This window comes from Neopsephotus bourkii, unplaced genomic scaffold, assembly GCF_033783945.1.
Source record: "Neopsephotus bourkii isolate Nb327-2 ecotype Australia unplaced genomic scaffold, CSIRO-AGI_Nbou_v1 NB_580, whole genome shotgun sequence".
Classification (NCBI taxonomy): Eukaryota; Metazoa; Chordata; class Aves; order Psittaciformes; family Psittacidae; genus Neopsephotus; species Neopsephotus bourkii.
In genome coordinates this window covers 296,515-306,265 of record NW_026901081.1, presented here as the reverse complement: position 1 = coordinate 306,265, position 9,751 = coordinate 296,515, and the positions used below count along the sequence as shown (strand labels likewise).

At 62.9% G+C, this 9,751-nt stretch overlaps 2 protein-coding genes across 3 annotated transcripts; both read left to right on the top strand.

Moving 5' to 3' along the window:
* The first annotated feature begins 244 nt into the window (after window positions 1-244).
* Window positions 245-2,793, top strand: LIPT2 (lipoyl(octanoyl) transferase 2). The gene is made up of 3 exons (XM_061351348.1): window positions 245-725; window positions 1,993-2,335; window positions 2,480-2,793. Exons 1-2 carry the CDS (start codon window positions 260-262, stop codon window positions 2,223-2,225), a joined length of 699 nt encoding a protein of 232 aa, XP_061207332.1. The 5' UTR covers window positions 245-259; the 3' UTR covers window positions 2,226-2,335; window positions 2,480-2,793.
* Window positions 2,794-3,659: 866 nt separating this feature from the next.
* On the top strand, window positions 3,660-6,307 carry KCNE3 (potassium voltage-gated channel subfamily E regulatory subunit 3). 2 transcript variants are annotated; one of them, XM_061351354.1, is made up of 2 exons: window positions 3,660-3,739; window positions 5,906-6,307. In XM_061351354.1, the coding sequence occupies exons 1-2, from the start codon at window positions 3,675-3,677 to the stop codon at window positions 6,216-6,218; spliced, it is 378 nt and encodes a 125-aa protein (XP_061207338.1). In that variant the 5' UTR covers window positions 3,660-3,674; the 3' UTR covers window positions 6,219-6,307. The 2 variants fall into 2 exon arrangements, with proteins under 2 accessions (XP_061207338.1, XP_061207339.1); XM_061351355.1 differs by lacking the exon at window positions 3,660-3,739 and adding an exon at window positions 4,228-4,280.
* The last annotated feature ends 3,444 nt before the right edge of the window (window positions 6,308-9,751 follow it).

The window sequence follows — 9,751 nt, the reverse complement described above, 5'->3', positions numbered from 1 at the left end:
CCAGCCCCTGAGCATCCTCACGGCCTCCTCTATCCTTGCTCCAACAGCTCCATGTCCTTACGCTGAGGACCCCATCCCTGCACACAAACCTGCTCACACCCTTACCCCTCTGCCCCATTGCCCCATGCTCTCTGCAATCTGCCCCCCGCTCCCTTCCCCGTTACCCCCTCCCGCCCCGCCCGACTCCTCCCGGCGGCCCCGGCGCCCTCCCCCCCCCCGCTCCGGTCCCTCTGCTCCGCGCTGCGGCGCGGTCCCCGCGATGCCTCGGGCCGCGGTGCGGGTGCTGCTGCTGGGGCTGCGGCCCTTCCCGCAGGCGCTGCGGGTGCAGGAGCGCTGCGTGGCGGCGGCGCGGGCGGCGCGGGCGGGGGCAGGGGCAGGGGCGGGGGCGGCCGAGAGCCTGGTGCTGAGCGAGCCGGCGGGGCCCGTGTACGCGTGGGGGCTGCGGGGCGAGCCCGGGCCGGCGGCGGCCGCGGGGCTGCGGGCGCGGGGAGCGGCGCTGGTGGCGGCGCGGCGCGGCGGTCACGTGACGTTCCACGGGCCCGGGCAGCTCGTGGCCTTCCCGGTGCTGGACCTGAGGCGCCGGCGGCTCCCGCTGCGCCGCTACGTGGGGGCCCTGGAGGAGCTGGGCCTGAGGCTCTGCCGCCGCCTGGGCCTCGGCGCCGCCCGCGCCCTCCCGCCGCCCTTCACCGGAGTCTGGCTGGGGGACAGCAAGGTCTGCGCCATCGGTGAGCGCCGCGGGGGGGGCAGCGGGGCCGGGGAGCGGGGTACGGGGTTATGGGGGGGGCGACGGGAGCGGAGGGAAAGGGGAATGGGGTTATAGGGGTAGGAACGGGTACGGGGGGGCGAAACGGGAGCGGAGGGGGCGGGGCATGGGCTTACTGGGGGGGAAATGGGAGCGGAGGGAGCGGGGCATGGGTTTACTGGGGGAGAACGGGTACGGGAGGAGCGAAACGGGAGCGGAGAGACCGGGTATTGGCTTACGGGGGAGGGGAAACGGGAGCGGAGAGGGCGGGGCATGGGCTTACGGGGGTAGGAACGGGTACGGGGGGGGGCGAAACGGGAGCGGAGGGGGCGGGGCATGGGCTTACGGTGGTGTAACGGGAGCGGAGGGGGCGGGGCATGGGCTTACGGGGGTAGGAACGGGTACGGGGGCGGGGCATGGACTTACGATGGGGGGGGAAACGGGTACCGGGGGTTGAGCAACGGGAGCGGAGAGACCGGGGCATGGGCTTATGGGGGTGGGAACGGGAGCGGAGGGAGCGGGGCATGGACTTACGATGGGGGGGAAACGGGTACCGGGGGGGTGCAACGGAAACGGAGGGAGCGGGTGATGGGTTTACGAGGAGGGAACGGGTACCCGGGGGGGGGGAGGTGCAACGGGAGCGGAGGGACCGGAGCGGGGCTGTACCAGGGGTGGGGTTTACCGTGGACCGAGGGGAGAGCATCGGGGTGGAGTGAACCGGTAGAAGGAGGGGGGGGACGGGATGGGACAGGACCGGGAAGGGGTTCAGGGGGGGTCGTGCACCGAGGGTCTGTGTGCTGGGAAGTGGCTGTACTGGAGGGGGGCACTGGGGAGGCTGTACCTTGGGGTGGGGGGGTGAACACCAGGGGGGGTCTACAGGGGAAGGGGGGATAACCTGGGGGGGTGAACATTAGGGGGGGGTCTACATGGAAAGGGGGGGTTATAGCAGGGGTGATGCACCAGGGAGGGGTGTATGGGGGTGAGTGTAGAGGGTTATACCAGATGGGGGGGGTGCCCATAAAGGGATGTATTGGGGATGGAGGGGGTGTTCTGGGGGGGAGGTACACTGGGGTGTGTGCTATGGGGGAAGCAGGCACTGAGGGGTGTGCGCTGGGGTGGGGGCAGCCCAACCAGAGGCACCCCAAAGCAGGGCCCAGCACCCTGCACCCTGGTCCTCTGTCCCCCCCATGCCCCACAGCCTCCCCCTTCATGTGTGCTGACTGGGGTTTGGGGTGCTTCGGTCCGGGCAGGGGTGCACTGCGGGAGCCACATCACATCGCACGGGCTGGCGCTGAACTGCTGCACCGACCTCAGCTGGTTCGAGCACATCGTACCCTGCGGGCTGGAGGGGAAAGGGGTCACATCCCTGAGCCAGGAGCTGGGCCGGCACATCCCGGTGGAGCAGGTCCTGGAGCCCTTCCTCGACTCCTTCCGGGAGGTCTTTGACTGCACCTTGGTCTTCTCGGAGGAGCCTGGGGACTAAGAGAGCTGTGATGGGAGCTGTGGGGACCTCCTGTGTCCTGGTGTCCTGGTGTGAATGATGGACGGTGGGTGATGGAGCCACTCGGGGTGGTGGTGATGGAGCCACTTGGGGTGGTGGTGATGGAGCCACTTGGGGTGGTGGTGATGGAGCCACTTGGGGTGGTGGTGATGGAGCCACTTGGGGTGGTGGTGATGGAGCCACTTGGGGTGGTGGTGATGGAGCCACTTGGGGTGGTGGTGATGGAGCCACCTGAGCCTTTACTGCAAAGTGCCTTTGCCTGTGGTGGCACAGAGAGGATCAGGCTGTTGCTTAAACATCCAAACTCCATCAGGGCTGCTGTTCGCAGCTCCATGGATTGAGACCTCCGTGGGTACCACATCCCCGCTGCGCACTCGGGAGATGCTCAAATAGATGCTTCTGTGGGTTTATCTCTGCCTCTTTTCTCCTAAATATCCCAGATTTGGGTGAACACTCACACCCCCGATGGATGAGAAGAAAGGGGTCGAGCATCCTTCCCTCACTGTGTAAAGAGGCAGATTTTCTATAAAGAGAATTGCTGGGAACTTCACTGCTGATCCTTTGCTCGTTTATTTTCCCCAGGTCTTAGTGGATAACAGCCTTGCTCTGCACCCAGAAACCCTCACATGGCAAAGAGAGATCCTTGCTGTGGTGCTGGGTGGCTGGAAAATCATAGAATCATGGCATGGTTTGGGTTGAAGGGAGCTTAAAGCTCCTCCAGCCCCAACCCCTTCCACAGGCAGGGACCCCTTCCACTGGAGCAGCTTGCTCCAAGCCCCTGTGTCCAACCTGGCCTTGAGCACTGCCAGGGATGGGGCAGCCACAGCTTCTCTGGGCACCCTGTGCCAGCGCCTCAGCACCCTCACAGGGAAGAGCTTCTGCCTAAGAGCTCAGCTCAGTCTCCCCTCGGGCAGGTTCAAGCCATTCCCCTTGGCCTGGCCCTACAGGCCCTTGTCCCAAGCCCCTCTCCAGGTCTCCTGCAGCCCCTTTAGGCACTGGAAGGCCGGTGCAGCCCGGATGAAGTGATGTGCTTGGGGAACAGTTGCTGATGGGAGGCTGTGAGTGGTGGCTAAAGACACTGGATCGATGCTCATATGGGAAAGCAGGAAGAGGAGGGGAAGGGGTTGGGATGCCCAGGGAGAGGAGCTGTGGCCAGTGGGACCAATCACACAGCATAGGATTGAGCCTGGGTGATGGGGACCTGCTCCTGCTGGGTCCATGGTGTTGGCACCTCCGAAATCACTGCTCCAGCCACAGCATCCATGCGGGCTCACGGTGACGGGATGCAGCATCCCAGGGCTGTGATGCCACCGAGGTCCTGCCCATCAATGCAAACCTATGGATAGAGACACAGAAACTGATTTAATCAATGGGTTGCTTAAGGGGTAAGAAGCCAACGTGGGGTGGAGGTTCCAGAGCTGCCTGCTGGGGATGCTCACAGCTCTCCCAGTGCATGGGCAGGAGGGTCTGGGCTCCCCGAAGCCTTCTCCCTGCTGGTGGTTGGCACAGCCATGACCCATCCCAAGGCTCTGCATTGCCCGAGATGGGAGGGATGGAAAGCGGCAAACAAAGCCCCTGCGCCCTGCTCGGGACCAGACCCGAGCCCCACACGCAGCCCCTCTCGGGTCCTTTGTGCCCCACAAGCTTTGGGGTTTCTGCACTGGGGGCTCCCCACGGGTGCCCCCATCCCGCAGCCTGCGGAGGGTTCGGGTGGAGGCTGGGGGGCAGCAAGGGGGGGGCAATTCCCGCTGCATGGAGCCGGTGCCTGGGGAAGGAGCGCGCCCTGAGCAGCCCCGATGCACGGTGAGGGGCTCGGTGGCAGCGGCGCCGGCCGGAGGAGGGGCAGGAAGGCGCGGCCGTGGGGCGGGGGGAAGCGGCGGGTCCGGCTCTCCCGGCCCCGGGCAGGTGGCTCTGCCCCGGGAAGGGGAGGAGGCAGCGAGGAGCGGAGCGGAGCGGAGCTCCCCGCCCGGCCCGAGGTCCCCGCGATGCCCCAGTGCCGGCTCCGCGGGGGCAGCAGCGCAGGCGAAGGAGGCCCCGGTGAGTGCGACCCCCGCCGCTGCCCTCCAGGGGCCTTCATCCCCTTTCCCTGCCCCAGTTCAGCCTCCTCCTGCTTCAAACGCGGCCACGAGCCCATCCCCGTGGACTCGTGGCTGCTCAGCCCCTTCCTCCTCCTCCTCCTCCTCCTCACTGCGGAGGTTGCAGCACGGGTTTGGGGTCACCCTTTTGTGCATGGGGTAGAGCTGCTGGTGCTGCCTGCATGGGGTGCTCCGGAGCAGGGGGTGGACACCCCGGGGTGGACAGAAGTGGCTTCTGTGTCCCGAAGGGTGGCACATGTGGGGACCATGTCCCTGTGTCCCGTCTGTGCCTGCTCTAAAGCCCCAGCGAGGTGTGAAGGTGCTCAAGGGTGCATAGGGCATGTGGGGCTCTGGGGTGGGCTGGCAGAGGGGCAGTGTCCCCGTGGGGTTTGGGGGGTGCTGGGATCCATGGGGAGGGAAACCCTGGGATGCGGTCAGGTCAGCGACCCCTTGGGATGGATCCAGAGGGGTGCATGGGGTTCTGGACCCCCTGCGAGCACCATTGCAGCTCCTTGCCCTAGGGGACTTAGCCTGGAGTAGGGTGGATGCATGGCAGGATCCATCCTGAGAATGGGGGACCCCAAGCAGGCTTCCGGGGGTCCCTTGGGTGCTGGATGCGGGTGCAGGACATGGGTGGTGCTCATTGTCCCTGCCTGTCTGTAGGGAAAGCAGGCTGTGAACCCAACCACCCCGGCCCCTGGGACGTCTGTGTCCAGTGTCCTCATCCCAGGGAGGAGATGGGGGCAGCCCTGAAGCTCTGGGGGGCTTCATCCCCTCCATGTGGGAGGGCTTGAGGGAGGGGGCTGCCATGAACACAAAGGGTTTGGGTGCCCCACTCCTACCCTTGCTGTGTGGCAGAGGAGGGTGCGGAGAGGGGCTCTTCATCAGGGGCTGTGAGGACAGGACAGGGGTGATGGGTTCAGACTGGAACAGGGGAAGCTCAGGTAGGAGATAAGGCAGAAGCTCTTCCCTGTGAGGGTGCTGAGGCGCTGGCACAGGGTGCCCAGAGAAGCTGTGGCTGCCCCATCCCTGGCAGTGCTCAAGGCCAGGTTGGACACAGGGGCTTGGAGCAAGCTGCTCTATGGAAGGGGTCCCTGCCTGTGGCAGGGTTGAAGCTGGATGAGCTTTAGGGTCCCTTCAACCCAAACCACTCTGGGATCCTGTGATCCCCTGAAGTCAGTGCTCAATGGGAATCCTGCACTGCTGATGGGGTGAGCGTGCAGGGAAGGAGCAGGCTGCTGGCCTGGGAAGGGCACACTGCTTCCCCACCGTGTGTGCCAAGCCAGGCTCACACACACCAGTGCTCATCTGCAGGCTGTGGCACACAGGGGTCGTGATGGGGGAAAGTTGATCTTGGGGAACATTAGGAACAAGAGAAACAGGAGGGGAAAGGAAAGCACCCCCTGTTCACGGTAGGGAAAGGGAAAGCATTCCCAGTTCATGGCATGGCAGGGGATGGAGCTGGAGGAGCTTTAAGATGCCTCCAAGCCAAAGCACTCTGGGATTCTGTGACTCAAGGACCACTTTGGGGTCACGGTGGGGACATCGCAGCATCATCCATCCCAAACTGCTCCTTCCCCCCGACAGCGCAGAGGAGGCCATGGAGGAGCACAACCACACAGAGACCTGGCACCGAAGCCTCCAGGCGGTGCTTGATGCCTTGAACCAGACCCTACAGGGGATCCCGCTGTGCGCCTCCGACCGCGCTGTCACACGGGGCAGCAGCAGCAGCGCCCGGCCCGGCCGCGATGACAACGCCTTCCTCTACATCCTCTTCGTCATGACCCTCTTCGCTGCCACCGTGGGCAGCCTCATCCTGGGCTACACCCGCTCCCGCAAGGTGGAGAAGCGCAGCGACCCCTACCACGTCTACATCAAGAACAGGGTCTCCATGATCTGAGCCTGCCCGTGGTGCCTTCCCCCCCGTCCCTGCCCTAGAGCTGGGGGATTTGGGGTCACATCGCTGCTGAGCATCCTGCTCCTTGTGGGAGCGGTGTCCCCGTGGGGATGCTCAGCCCTGGGACATCCCGACAGGGTGAGACCCATGGGGAGGTCCTGCTCCTGTGGACCCATCCCTGGGGGATGGCAGGAGCAGAAGCAGCTCCTTGCGCTCCCAAGGGTGCCAGGGGTCTCCAAGGACCCTCTCCCTGTGCACATCAGGTGGTGGTGGGCTCCCAGCAGCTTCCTGACTCGGGCCACTGGGTTTTCCTGGTGCTAAACCCCTGTAATAGTTGAACCCTGCGTTCCTGGTGGGGAATTAAAGGAGGTGGCTGTCTCCTGTGGGGTCACGTTTGCTTCTTCTCTGAGCACACTCGGCATTGGGGCAATCCATAGTGCACCCACCCATGCCAGTGCTGAGGTGGCTTCGAGGGCAACCCCTTGGTGGCATCACAGCCCCAGTGATGGGGCAAATCCCCACCCAGCATCCCAGTCCCTATCCCAGGACATGAGATGCTTCCTCCCTGCTGCCATCCAGGGAGCATCACTCCCTCCATGGGCACACGCTGTGAGCATGGCCCGAGCCTGCCTGGAGGCATCCGGCTCCACGTGTCCCTAAAGGTCTCTCCGGGCTCTGGACGGTGATGCTGGAGTTTTTCCTGCTTCCTTCCTGCTGTCGGCTGTAGCTTTGGCCTTTTGTACTGCAGGTCCCAAATGTGTTTTCCACGGGCTGAGGGCACAGAGGTGGACGGGAAGGGGATGTTCTTGGGTCCTGCTTTGGCTCCTTGCCTTTGGCTCCGCTAGGTTTGGGATTGACCCATGGAGTGGGTCCAAGACGTGTCCCCATCCTCCAGAAGAGCAGCGGTGACCCAGTCCCCCTGCAATAAAGGCATAATGACTGTCTTTAATTGCAGTGGATTATCTGGCCCACGGGGCCCTTTCCACCTGCACTCAGAGGTTAAACCCAGTGCGATGCCCCAGCCCAAAGAGTGACGCCAGACCCTGATCCAGAGCGCAGCACTGGGTGTGAGCGAACGCCTTGGGGCACCGGAGGAGCTCCGTGACCACTTCCTGGTTTCCCATGGGCACAACCCCCAGATCAGAGGGGTTCGGGGGTGCCCAGTGTGGGGCTGAGCCCGTTGTGGTTTCTCAACAGGAGCAAGGTGCCAAAGGAGGAGGCGCAGGGACGAACACCAGCGCTTCCGCAGGCACCCGGCCCAAGGGGGAGGTATCTCAGGAGGCTTCGCTGTGTTTGTCCTGCAGCCGCGGTGCTGGGAAAGGAAAATAAACCCTTTATCTGCAAATAAAGCAGGGGAATGGGGCCAGGCCGAGGTGGCTGCACCCATGCGGGGCAAGCACACACCATGCTCCGGTGTTCCCCACCGCTGTGGTGTTGGGCTTCCTCTCCTAGGAGATCCTGCGGTGGGATGAGCTGCAGATGGGGGTCCCTGTGATGGGATGGGCGAGTGTGGTACCCAAACCCCCCTGGTGATGGGGGTTTTGTGCCTCGCCTTGGTGGTTACTGACCCCCATCAGACAGATCTGGTGACAAGAAGCTTCTGGTGCTGTGACCTGGGGGAAACCCTATAACTGGGCCATATATCATAGATGCTAAGAAGAAAACGCTGCTTTTCCCTAATCTAGAAGAGCCTAAAGGGGAAAATCCCTCACAAGGCACAGCTCCTGCAGTGACCATTACCCACCCCATTTCTGACCCATCGCAGCTCCTCCTGCTCGTGCCCACAGTTAAACTCCCACCAGACCCTGGGATGCTCTGGGTGCCCCCACCCTGGGGCCTCAGGCTGGATGTCACCAGGCTGGGTGACAAGAGGCCAGTGCCACCTTGTGGCAGCTGCCTCAGGGTCCCTGTGCTCCTTCAACGGGGCAAGAGCTGGCTGGTGGCCCCATGGGACCCATGGCTTCAGGCTGGTTGGGTGTCCCCATAGGGGGGGAACAAGCTGATCCACAGCAGGGACTTGCACTGGATTGCTGAGGATGCTCAAAGGGGTACAGAAACAGGGGGATATGGGGGGGAGAACACATTTGGGAGCTTCCTGAGATGGGGTTTGCTTCGGGTGCCAGGGGATGGAATTCACAACTAAGGAGATGCTCATCCCAGAGCTCAGATTCCTCATCAAAGCCTATGGGGCTCTGGCTTCACTCCTTGTGCTGCAGCCCCAGGAGCAGAGGGTTCCTGGGTAACGTTCCTGCAGTTACAGCAAGGAAGAAGAGGGAAGAGCTGGGGAAGTGCTGGCCTTGTCCCAGTCACTAAACCCAGCTGTGCCAATCCCAGCTGACTGCACTTGGGGTTTAAGCAATGCAGGTAGAGAGAAAAGAAGAGGGCTCATGGGAGGCTGGGCTATTGAAGGTGGTTTTCCTTGGCACACAGCAAGGAATCACGGGTTAGGTGATGTCAGGAGCAGTGGGGTTGTGCTTGGGAAAGGACATTGAAAGTTGTGTGTATGGGGGGTTCAGGCTGACTTTGGTTTAGTGAGTCAAATATAGGATGGTTGGAGCAATGGGAATCACAGAGGGCTGGTCCTGGGGTTGCTTTGATGCTGGGTATTTTGATAACGAATGGACAAGGTGGAAGAGGCCTGGTAGTGATGGTACCATTGAGTGATGCTGGGGGTATCAGTGGCTGTTGAGCCACCAGCATGAGGTGCCTCTGGCAGTGATGTAGGGAGACCCCCCCTGCAGGACTGCTCCAGCTCTGGGGCAGCAGCACAAGAGGGATGTGGAGCTGTTGGAGCGAGGCCAGAGGAGGCCATGGAGCTGCTGCGAGGGCTGGAGCAGCTCTGCTCTGGAGCCAGGCTGAGAGAGCTGGGCTGGGGCAGCCTGGAGAAGAGAAGGCTCCTGAAGGGGAGACCTGAGAGCAGCTCCAGTGCCTAAAGGGGGCTATAAGGATGCTGCAAAGGGACTCTTCATCAGGGACTGCAGTGATAGGACAAGGGGTGATGGGTTCAAACTGAAACAGGGGAAGTTCAGGTTGGAGATAAGGCAGAAGCTCTTCCCTGTGAGGGTGCTGAGGCGCTGGCACAGGGTGCCCAGAGAAGCTGTGGCTGCCCCATCCCTGGCAGTGCTCAAGGCCAGGTTGGACACAGGGGCTTGGAGCAAGCTGCTCCAGTGGAAGGGGTCCCTGCCCGTGGCAGGGGTTGGGAAAGGAGGAGCTTCAAGCTCCCTTCAACCGAAACCACTCCGGGATCCTGTGATTCCCTGAAGTCAGTGCTCAGTGGGAATCCTGCACTGCTGATGGGGTGAGCGTGCAGGGAAGGAGCAGGCTGCTGGCCTGGGAAGGGCACACTGCTTCCCCACTGTGTGTGCCAAGCCAGGCTCACACACACCAGTGCTCATCTGCAGGCTGTGGCACACAGGGGTCGTGATGGGGAATGTTAATCTTGGGGAACATTAGGAACAAGAGAAAAAGGAGGGGAAAGGAAAGCACCCCCTGTTCACGGTAGGGAAAGGGAAAGCATTCCCAGTTCATGGCATGGC

Excerpts from the sequence above, each read along its gene's own strand:
- KCNE3 (XM_061351354.1), top strand. The coding sequence starts at position 3,675 with ATGCTCACAGCTCTCCCAGTGCATGGGCAGGAGGGTCTGGGCTCCCCG. Across the intron at positions 3,740-5,905 it reads CCGAAGCCTTCTCCCTGCTG|CGCAGAGGAGGCCATGGAGG; the intron begins GTGGTTGGCACA and ends TCCCCCCGACAG.
- LIPT2 (XM_061351348.1), top strand. The coding sequence starts at position 260 with ATGCCTCGGGCCGCGGTGCGGGTGCTGCTGCTGGGGCTGCGGCCCTTC. Across the intron at positions 726-1,992 it reads CAGCAAGGTCTGCGCCATCG|GGGTGCACTGCGGGAGCCAC; the intron begins GTGAGCGCCGCG and ends CGGTCCGGGCAG.